This window comes from Artemia franciscana, chromosome 10, assembly GCF_032884065.1.
Source record: "Artemia franciscana chromosome 10, ASM3288406v1, whole genome shotgun sequence".
In the NCBI taxonomy this organism is placed as follows: Eukaryota; Metazoa; Arthropoda; class Branchiopoda; order Anostraca; family Artemiidae; genus Artemia; species Artemia franciscana.
Genome location: NC_088872.1, coordinates 4,906,823 through 4,918,554, shown reverse-complemented (window position 1 = coordinate 4,918,554; position 11,732 = coordinate 4,906,823). Strand labels below are relative to the sequence as shown.

At 36.0% G+C, this 11,732-nt stretch overlaps 1 protein-coding gene across 1 annotated transcript; it reads right to left on the bottom strand.

Annotated features, from left to right (window-relative positions):
* Positions 1 to 3,381: 3,381 nt before the first annotated feature.
* On the bottom strand, positions 3,382 to 3,765 carry LOC136032361 (profilin-like). The gene has a single exon (XM_065712682.1). The coding sequence runs from the start codon at positions 3,763 to 3,765 to the stop codon at positions 3,382 to 3,384; it is 384 nt and encodes a 127-aa protein (XP_065568754.1).
* Positions 3,766 to 11,732: the final 7,967 nt, after the last annotated feature.

Genomic DNA, 11,732 nt, shown 5'->3' with positions numbered 1-11,732 from the left:
GTTAATGGTGATTGCAAATGCTAATCGAATTGGGAATTGCAATCTTTTAGATTGAAAAGGCAGATCCGTTGGAATCTTGGGAATGCGAGGAATAAGAACAGCCTCACCCTCAAAAGGCCCTGTCAAGATTGTGGCCTCTATTAGGTTTTACATCCAGCATCGCACTGACCCAAACACTTCAAGTTTTACTATTGTAGTTTATCAGTGATTTCTACTTTTGCCGGAAGACACGGGCCGTAATGTCATGTCTATGAACCGCCGATTGTCCTTGAAGTAAAAGCTGCTGTATCTCGTCCCAAGATTGATTACATGTAAATGTAATAAATCCACCATCGAAGTAGATAGCCAGTGGGTTGTTCCATATTCACCGTTATTATCAAAAACATTTAATGCACACATAAACGTTGAATACTGTAACTTCGTAAAGGCAATCAAATACATATGTCAATACGTCAACAAAGGCAGTGACATGGCAGTTTTTGGCTTGCAGCCCGAAATCAAAGATATCGACGAAATCGCACAATATCAGGCTGAAAGAAACATAAGCAGTAATGAAGCTGTTTGGCGAATTCTTTCATTTCCGATACATGAACGTAGTCCAGCTGTTGTTAACTTACCGGTACATTTACAGAATGGTCAACGTGTTTATTTCTCGGAAACCAACGTGCAACAAAGAGCCCTGAATCCACCGGATACAAAGCTAACCGCTTTCTTTTCGCTTTGCAAAAATGATTCTTTTGCAAAAAAACTGTTGTATACTGAAGTGCCTTCTTATTATGCGTGGAATACTAAAAATAAAGTAATTGAACGTCTATAGGAAGACTCTACATCGTTCACCCCAATCAACATGAATGCTTCTTTCTACGCCTGCTTTTGGTGAATGTACCCGGTCCGACATCCTTTGAGTATTTGAGAACTGTAAACGGTACTATACATGACACTTACCGTAGTGCATGCCAAGCTCTGAATTTATTGGAGAATGACCAACACTGGGATAACTGCATCAATGATGCATGCAAAAGGTCAACTCCAAGTCAAATTCACGCATTCTTTGGCATCATTTTAACAACTTGCTCTCCATCAGCTCCTACAGAGTTATGGGAAAAATATAAGTCAAAAATATCCGAAAATATACTCCATCGAAAACAGTTAGAGACGTCAGATATGACTTTTGATTTTACATCAGAAATTTATAACTACACTTTAGTTATTATAGAAGATTTGTGCGTACCTATGGCAAACAAACCTCTTCAGGATTTGAGAATGCCTTCACCTAACCGTATCGCTGCTGTTTCGACATGTGTAGAATTGGATCGTGAACAAAGTTACAGTACGAGTGATCTATTGTCGTATGTACAAAATAACATTTCCAAGTTAACGTCGCAACAAAAAGACATTTATGATACGATAATGCATTGTGTCGATAACAACGTTGGAGAAATTTTCTTTTTGTATGCGCCAGGAGGTACTGGTAAAACGTTTGTGATAAAACTGATTCTGGCATCAATTCGATCAAAAAATGATATAGCGTTGGCAATTCCGTCTTCCGGAATAGCAGCAACATTGCTGCCTGGTGGGAGAACTGCTCATTCCGCTTTGAAATTGCCTCTGAATTTGCATTCTACAGAAACTCCCACGTGCAATATTTCCAAATCATCTGGGATGGGTAAAGTATTGCAGCAATGCAAACTTATTATTTGGGATGAGTGCACAATGGCATACAAAAAATCGCTCGAGGCTCTGGATCAATGCTTGAAAGATTTGCGAGGGAAGTCGAAACCCTTTTGGCAGCACATTAATATTGCTTGCGGGAGATTTCAGGCAAACATTACCTATAATACCGAGATAAACCCCTGCAGACGAAATGAATGCTTGCCTGAAAAATTCTAATTTATGGGCACACGTAAAAACATTAAAATTAACTACAAATATGCGTGTCCGATTGCAAAACGATGACTCTGGTCAAACATTTTCAGATCAATTGCTGTCAATTGGAAACGGAAAGCTCCCAGTAGACTCAATTTCAGGACGTATACAACTACATGCTGATTTCTGTAATTTAGTGACGTCCAAAAATGAATTGATTGAAAAAGTATTTCCGAATATTCAAAACAATTATAAAAATAATAAATGGCTAACGTCCACGATATCAACACTATTGTTTTGACCAAGATTCGAGACCAGGCAGTCCTTTACATGTCAGTCGACACAGTTTTGGAACCAAATGAAGCGGTTAACTATACATCTGAATTTTTAAATTCCGTGGATCTTTCAGGGTTTCCAACACACGTGCTACAACTAAAAATAGGCGTACCAATAATACTTTTAAGAAATATCAACCCACCAAAGCTTTGCAATGGCGCGCGACTTGCCGTAAAAAAAAACAATGGAAAACCTAATAGAGGCCACAATCTTGACAGGGTCTTTTGAGGGTGAAGCTGTTCTTATTCCTCGCATTCCCATGATTCCAACGGATCCACCTTTTCAATTTAAAAAATTGCAATTCCCAATTCGATTAGCATTTGCAATCACCATTCACCAAATCACCAATCACCAAAGCTCAAGGTCAATCATTAGAAAAGTGTGGTATAGATCTTAATACTGATTGTTTTTCCCATGGACAATTGTACGTTGCATGTTCGAGGGTCGGTAAACCTGACAATCTATTTATATCCAGCGACAATTTGACAGCGAAGAATGTTGTATATTTGCAAGTTTTACGCAGTTAATTTGTATTGTATCTATCTATCTATATAAAAACGAGTTGTGTGTATGCATGTTTGTTTGTTTGTAAAAAGAGCGTTTGCATATGACGTCATTATTAGTACAAAAGGCTTTGTATATGCACACACTATGGGAAAGCCAAGAATGTTGTATATTCGCAAGTTTTACGTAGTTTGAAACACATATATAAATCTATCTATATTCACAGGTGGGACACAGGGACTCAATTACAATGGCTCGTAACTAATGGCTCACCAACTAGGTGTTGGGGTGGCTTGAAGCGCCACCCCAACAGCTAGTATAGATATATATATATATAGATATCTATATTCACAGGTGGGACACAGGGACACAACTACAATGGCGCGTAACTAATATGGCGCGTAACGAGTATTTTAACAAATCTTTAGTTCAGAATCGCTAATGTTATTATGTAACTGCAACAATATTTATGGCCTCTGAGGATATGATTGACTCTTACTAGGTTGCGAGCTACCACTACAACCCGGATATCCTTTACCAGTCAGTCAAAAGAACTTCATTTTTTTCAAGCTTAACACCCTTGCAATTTCTATCCACCTTTCGAGCTGTTTCATTACCCTTTCATTGCCCTGTTTCATTGATGGTTGAATTTCATTGATATAGAAATAGATCCTATCAATGCCCATATTGAGCTAAATAATTACCTAGTTTTTCAACTGTATTTGCAGCTTTAGGTGTTGGACACTCCTGGTTATTATACAAAGCTATTATATATAATTTTTTCAGTTTCATCGCATGAAGACTATCTGTCCCCTTAGAAGCTCGAATAACATCATGGTCGCTCGAAAGGTAAAAATATTTTGTTCCTCCCATTATAATACCGCTTTCAGCAAGAGCTTCCAAATCCTCGAATTTTGAGATAAACGCTTTCAATTCAGCTGCAGTGGCAGGAAATGTCTTAGATTTTCCCCAAACTGCTCCATCAGTACCAATAATAGCTCCTTCTGAAATGCCATTAGATAACAATTCAATTTCAACATAATTATTCCATGTAGACATCTTATAATTTGTACTAATTCGTGACGAGTTGAAGTCACGCGTTAAATAGCGGGAACCTAGCAAAAAACAAAACTAATTTTAAAATTTTCAGGTAATTTTCTATTTAGAAATAAAAACTAAAAATTATTGCTCGAACAACATAAATATTTTTGATGTTTACATAATAGCTTTAGTGGTTCTGGCATGAAAACTAAATATGCTAATCAAATTGGGATTTGCAATCTTTTAAGTTGAAAAGGTAGATCCATTGGAATCATGAGAATGCGAGGAATAAGAAAAGCCTCACCCTCAAAAGGCCCTGTCAAGATTGTTGCCTCTATTACGTTTCCCATTGTTTTTTTACGGCATTGCAAAGCTTTGGTGGTTTAATATTTCGTAACAGTATTATTGGTACGCCTATATTTAGTTGCAGCACGTGTGGTGGAAACCCTGGAAGATCCTGCGAATTTAAAAACTCAGATGAATAGTTAACCACTTCATTTGGTTCCAGAACTGTGTCGACTGACTTGTAAATTACTGCCTGTTCTTGAATTTGGGTCAAAATAATACTGTTGATTTCGTAGACGTCTTTATTCTTGGCTGCCAAAATCGCTCGTTCACTGAGCCATTTATGATTTATACTAGCTGTTGGGGTGACGCTTCGCGCCACCCCAACACCTAGTTGGAGGGGGCGCTTCGTACCCCCAAGCACAACTACAACGGGGACGCCAGGGGGCATAGGGGGATATATAAATGACGACGGGAACACAGGGAATGTCACTAAATTACAGAATTCAGCAGGCAGTTGTATACGTCCTGAATTTGAGTCTACTGGGAGCTTTCCTTTTCCAATTGCCAGCAATTGATCTGAAAATATTACACCAGAGTGTAATAACTTATTACACTGTAAAAACTTGCGAATATACAACATTCTTGGCTTTCCCATTGTCTGTGCATATACAAAGCCTTATGTACTAATAACGATGTCATGTGCAAACGCTCTTTTTACAAACAAACAAACATGCATACACACAACTCGTTTTTATATAGATATGTAGACTCTGCATGACTCAGCAGTCATGTAAAAAAAAAACTAAAAAGAAAAAAGAAAAAAACTAAAAAATCTAAAAAAAGGTAAAAAAACAAAAAAAAACTAAAAAGAAAAAAGGGGAAAAACACAAAAATTTATTTCATCATATACCAATTCAAAAACGAATGTATATACAGACCGGGACACCGGGACACAAATGACGACCGGGACACAGGGAATATAAATGACGACCGGGACACACGGACTCAACTGCAACGGGGACGCTGGGGACACAGGGGGATATATAAATGACGACGGGGACACAGGGAATGTTCGATTAGCAATCACCATCAACAAAGCTCCTAGGTCCGAGAGGTTACAGGTTCGACCCCTAGCTAGGTAAAAACTACAAAAAAAAAATAAAAAGAAAAAAAAAGCTAAAAAATTAATGAAAAAAACTAAAAAAGCTATAAAACTAAAAAACAAAAAAAGAAAAAAAAAAGAAAAAAGGAAAAAAACTGAAAAATAAAGGAGAAAAACAAAGTTAAAAAAAAAATAAAATAAAAAAAACTAAAAAGGTAAAAACTACAAAAAAAAAACTAAGAAAAAAACTAAAAAAAAAAAGGTAAAAACCAAAAATAAAACTAAAAAGAAAAAAAAGGAAAAACAGAAAAATTTATTTCATCATATACCAATTCAAAAACGAATGTATTTACAGACCGGGACACAACTGACGACTGGGACAAAGGGAATATAAATAACGACCGGGACACAGGGACACAACTACAACAGGGAAACCGGGCGGCACAGGGGGATATATAAATGACGACGGGAACACAGGGAATGTTCGATTAGCAATCATTTATATGCACAGACAATGGGACAGCGAAGAATATTATATATTCGCAAGTTTTATGTAGTTAAAAACATATATATATATATATATATATATATATATATATATATATATATATATATATATATATATATATATATATATATATTTATATATGTGAATTATTTGTCTATATTATTTTTTCTATTGTTCGGTAAATGACGACTTATACTTATTGACGACATGACTGCCTGTCCATGGATTATTCTTTATGGTTGATTGTGTGTGGCTATGCTGTTTGACCTATGTGATTGTATGGATGAGTAGGGTTAAGGCCTCATTCAAGTGCTGGTCTATATTAATCACTAATTTAGGAACACAGTCTTCCTTATCTCCTTCTGTCTCTTTTTTTTTTTTTTTTTTTTTTTTTTTTTTTTTTTTTTTTTTTTTTTTATGTGTGTGTTTGTGCTGTAGCATTGGTGATTTCTCTTTTCATGATATATATATATATATATATATATATATATATATATATATATATATACTAGCTGTTGGGGTGGCGCTTCGCGCCCTCCAAGCCCCACCGTGCGCTTAAGTCGTTACGCACCATATTAGTTACGAGCCATTGTAATTGTGTCCCTGTGTACCACCTATGAATATAGTTAGATTTATATGTGTGTTTTGAACTATGTAAAACTTGCGAATATACAACATTCTTGGCTTTCCCATTGTCTGTGCATATACAAAGCCTTATGTAATTATAATGACGTCATATGCAAGCGCTCTTTTTACAAACAAACAAACATGCATAGAAACAACTCGTTTTTATATAGATAGATAGATAGATATATACAATACACATTAACTGCGTAAAACTTGCGAATATACAACATTCTTTGCTGTCCAATTGTCGCTGTATATAAATAGATTGTCAGGTTTACCGACCCTCGAACATGCAACGTACAATTGTCCATGGAAAAAACAATCAGTATTAAGATCTATACCACATTTTTCTAATGAGTGACCTTGATCTTTGTTGATGGTGATTGCAAATGCTAATCAAATTGGGATTTGCAATCTTTTAAATTGAAAAGGCAGATCCGTTGGAATCATGGGAATGCGAGAAATAAAAACAGCCTCACCCTCAATAGGCCCTGTCAAGATTGTGGCCACTATTGCGTTTTCATTGTTTTTTTACGGCAAGTCGCGTGCCATTGCAAAGCTTTGATGGGTTGATATTTCTTAACAGTATTATTGGTACGCCTATTTTTTTTAGTTGTAGCACGTGTGGTGGAAACCCTGAAAGATCCATGGAATTTAAAAATTCTGATGGATAATTAACCGCCTCATTTGGTTCCAAAACTGTGTCGACTGACTTGTAAAGGACTGCCTGGTCTCGAATCTTGGTCAAAACAATATTGTTGATTTTGTGGACGTCTATATTATTTGGTGCAAGAATCGCTCTTTCACTTAGCCATTTATTATTTTTATAATTGTTTAGAATATTCGGAAATACTTTTTCAAACAATTCATTTTTGGACGTCACTAAATTACAGAATTCAGCAGGTAGTTGTATACGTCCTGAAATTGAGTCTACTGGGTATTTTCCGTTTCCAATTGCCAGCAATTGATCTGAAAATGTTTGACCAGAGTCATCGTTTTGCAATTGAACACGCATATTTGTAGTTAATTTTAATGTTTTTACGTGTGCCCATAAATTAGAATTTTTCAGGCAAGTATTAATTTTGTCTGCAGGGGTTGATCCCTGTGTACCACCTGTGAATATAGTTAGATTTATATATGTGTTTTGAACGACGTAAAACTTGCGAATATACAACATTATTGGCTTTCCCGTTGTCTGTGCCTATAAAAAGCCTTATGTACTTATAATGACGTCATATGCAAACGCTCTTTTTACAAACAAACAAACATGCATACACACAACTCGGTTTTATATAGATGGATAGATAGATAGATAAAATACAAATTAACTGCGTAAAACTTGCGAATATACAACATTCTTCGCTGTCCAATTGTCGCTGCACATAAATAGATTGTCATGTTTACCGACCCTCTAACATGCAACGGACAATTGTCCATGGGAAAAACAATCAGTATTAAGATCTATACCACATTTTTCTAATGATTGACCTTGAGCTTTGTTCATGGTGATTGCAAATGCTAATCGAATGTGCCCTTAAGCTTTGTTGATGGTGATTGCTAATTGAACATTCCCTGTGTCCCGGTGGTAATTTATATATCCCCCTGTGCCCTCAGTGTCCCCGTTGTAGTTGTGTCCCTGTGTCCCGGTCGTCATTTATATTCCCTGTGTCCCGGTCGTTATTTGTGTCCCAGTATTTAATTTCTCTTTTAGTGTCCCGTTCGTCATTTATATTCGCTGTTTCGTGGTAGTCCTTTGTGTCCCGGTGTCCCGGTCTGTAATTTCGTCAGTCGACAAATATGAAGTCAGTCGACAAAAAACTTCATGACGGAATAATGCTCAATCCTCATAATGACGTCAGTCGACAAACATGACATCAGTCAGCACACAAATATGACGTCAGTCAACAGACATACAACTTATTTTTATATATATAGATATAAATATAGTTTCTGTTTCAGTTTTTCTTTTTTTTAGTTTTGCAGCTTTTTTGGTTTTTTAGCTTTTTTTCTTTTTAGTTTTTTACCTTTTTATGGCACTTGGTATTAACCAAGTGACATATAGCAATCGCAAATTCTGTCGGTCTGTCGGTCAATGTTCATTCTAACATTGACAGTAGGAAAATGGTATCTGTTTTAAGGTTTTCGAATTACTTTAATCTATTGTCAAAATATTATGAATTATTATGCAATTCCCAGTTTTTACATTTTTAGTTTCAGTTTTCTTTTTCTTCTTTATTTTTCAGACGTAAATACATATCGCCGAACCTTTGTTTTTTTAAGTAAAATCTGGTAGGCATTGATAACCTTATCCAAGTCAAAATCCCAAAGCCAATCATCATCGCTATCATTTTCAGTTTTAATACGTTTTGACTCTCGCTGTCCAGGTTGATCTTCTTCTAATTGCGTGGTTTTGCTTACTTTAGCCGCAAGCCTTTTGGCATTAACTCTCTGAGCAGCTTCCTCGGCTGTTTCTTCTGTTGTAGGATTTGGTAACATTCTATATTTTTCAATGTTTTTCAATTTGTCAGTGTTCATTCTAACATTGACTGTTAGAAAAAATTTTAAGTGCCAAGCGTGCTAACACTCAACAATTTAGAATAAACCTCAAAATTATAAATATTTGTTATAAGGTTTTCGAATTAATTTAATCTATTGTCAAAAAATTTATAGAAATATTTATGCAATTCCCAGTTTCTTCATTTTTAGTTTCAGTTTGCTTTTCAGTTTAGTTTCATTTTTATATATAGATAAGATATAATCTGGCGTAACGGACAGACAGCTTATTTTTATATATCTTCTATCTTCTTCTATATATATAAAAATAAGCTGTCTGTGGATGTGTCTGTCTGTCTGTCTGTCGAGTGGCGTCATGTCATCATGTCGTCATGTTGTCATGAAGTTAGTTGTCGTCATGTTTGTTATGACGATGACGTCATTAAAAGTATTTAAGAAAATCGTTCAAAGACAAATTTTTAATTGTAAGAAGATCGTGGACGGAAAAATATTTAATCGTAAAATGACTGAAGAACCTACAAGGGCAACAGACACACAACTTTCGAGTTACGTCATGTCAACATGTCGTCATATCATCATGTCGTAATGAAGTTAGTTTTCGTCATGTTCGTTATGACGATGAGGTCATTAAAAGTATTTAAGAAAATCGTTCTTAGACAAATTCTTAATTGTAAGAAGATCGTGGACGGAAAAATTTTTAATTGTAAAATGAAAGAAGAGCCTACAATGGCAACAGACACACAACTTATTTATATATATATATATATATATAGACTAGCTGTTGGGGTGGCGCTTCGCGCCACCCCAAGCCCCCCTGCGCGCGTAAGTCGTTACGCGCCACATTAGTTACGCGCCATTGTAGCGGTGTCCCTGTGTCCCACCTGTGAATAGAGATAGATATAAATATATATTTTTAACTACGTAAAACAAGCGAATATACAACATTCTTCGCTGTCCCATTGTCTGTGCATATAAATAGCATTTATATTTATATGTCTGTGCATATACAAAGCCTTATGTACTAATAATGACGTCATATACAAACGCTCTTTTTACAAACAAACAAACATGCATACACACAACTCGCTTCGCGCCACCCCAACACCAAGTTGGTGGGGCACTTCGCGCCCCCCCAAGCCCCCCGCGCGCGTAAGTCGTTACGCGCCATCATATTAGTTATGCGCCATTGTAGCTGTGTCCCACCTGTGAATAGAGATAGATATAAATATATATTTTTAACTACGTAAAACATGCGAATATACAACATTCTTCGCTGTTCCATTGTCTGTGCATATAAATAGCATTTATATTCCTTGTGTCCCGGTCGTCATTTGTGTCCTAGTGTCCCAGTTTGTATTTTTTCTTTGAGTGTCCCGGTCGTCATTTATATTCCCTGTGTCCCAGTGTCTCCTGGTTGTCATTTGTGTCCCGGTCTGTAATTTCTATTCAAACAATCCTGTGTCTCAGTCGTCAATTATATATCCGCCTGTGCCCCCGGCGTCCCCGTTGTAGTTGTTTCCCTGCGTCCCGGTCGTCATTTATATTCCCGGTCGTGATTTGTGTCCGGGTGTCCCAGTCTGTAATTTTTCTTTGAGGTTCCTAGTCGTCATTTATATTCCCTCTGTGTCGGTCGTCATTTGTGTCCCGGTCTGTAATTTATCTTTGAGTGTTTTTTCTTTTTAGTTTTTTTAGTTTTTTACATTTTTTCAGTTTTTTTTTCTTCTTTATTTTTCAGCGTCACTATGAAGTACATATCGCCGAACCTTTGTTTTTTAACTTAAATCTGGTAGGCATTGATGACCTTATCCAAGTCAAAATCCCAAACCCAATCATCATCGCTATCATTTTCGTTTTGATATGTTTTGACTCTCGCTTTCCAGGTGGATTTTCATCTAACTGCGCGGTTTTGCGTTCTTTGGCCGCAAGCCTGTTTTCTTGCTGTTCTTGTGATTCCTCGGCACGCTTTCTTTTCTTACTTTCTCTATCAGCTGCAAGCCTGTTTTCTTGCTGTTCTTGTGATTCCTCGGCACGCTTTCTTTTCTTACTTTCTCTATCAGCAGCAAGTTTTTTGGCATAGACTCTTTGAGCAGCTTCCTCGGCTGTTGCCACTTTGAAGAACAGTTGTGTTCTTCAGTCATTTTACAATTAAACATTTTCCGTGAACGTATGTCTTAAATACCATTAATGACGTCACCGTCATAGCAAAAATTACGACAACTAACTTCATGACGTCAGTCGACACAGAAACATGACGTCACCTGACAGACAGACACAAAGACAGACAACTTATTTATATATATATAGATATATATATATTTATATATATACATATATACATATATATATATATATATATATATATATATATATATATATATATATATATATATATATATATATATATATATATATATATATATTTATATATATATATATATATATATATATATATATATATATATATATATATATATATATATATATATATATATATATATATATATATGTTTTTAACTACGTAAAACTATCGAATATACGACATCCTTCGCTGTCCCATTGTCTGTACATATAAATATATTGTCAGGTTTACCGACTCTTGAACATGCAACATATAATTGTCCATGGGAAAAACAATCCGTATTCAGATCTATACCTCATTATTCTAATGATTGCCCTTGAGCTTTGTTGATGGTGATTGCTAATCAAACATTCCTCGTGTCCCAAGCCCCCCCCCCCTCCGCACGCGTAAGTCGTCACGCGCCATATTAGCTACGCGACTTTGTAGTTGTGTCCCTGAGTCCCACCTGTGAATATAGATAGATAAAATAACGCTTTACCAACACAGCTTCTTCGGCTTGAATACATTCGTTTTTGAATTTGTATATGATGAAATAATTCAGACGTCATATACGGACAGACAGGCAGACACACAAAGAAACAACTTAT

Bases quoted from the DNA above. Each gene is read 5' to 3' on its own strand.
- LOC136032361 (XM_065712682.1), bottom strand. From the start codon at position 3,765: ATGTCTACATGGAATAATTATGTTGAAATTGAATTGTTATCTAATGGC.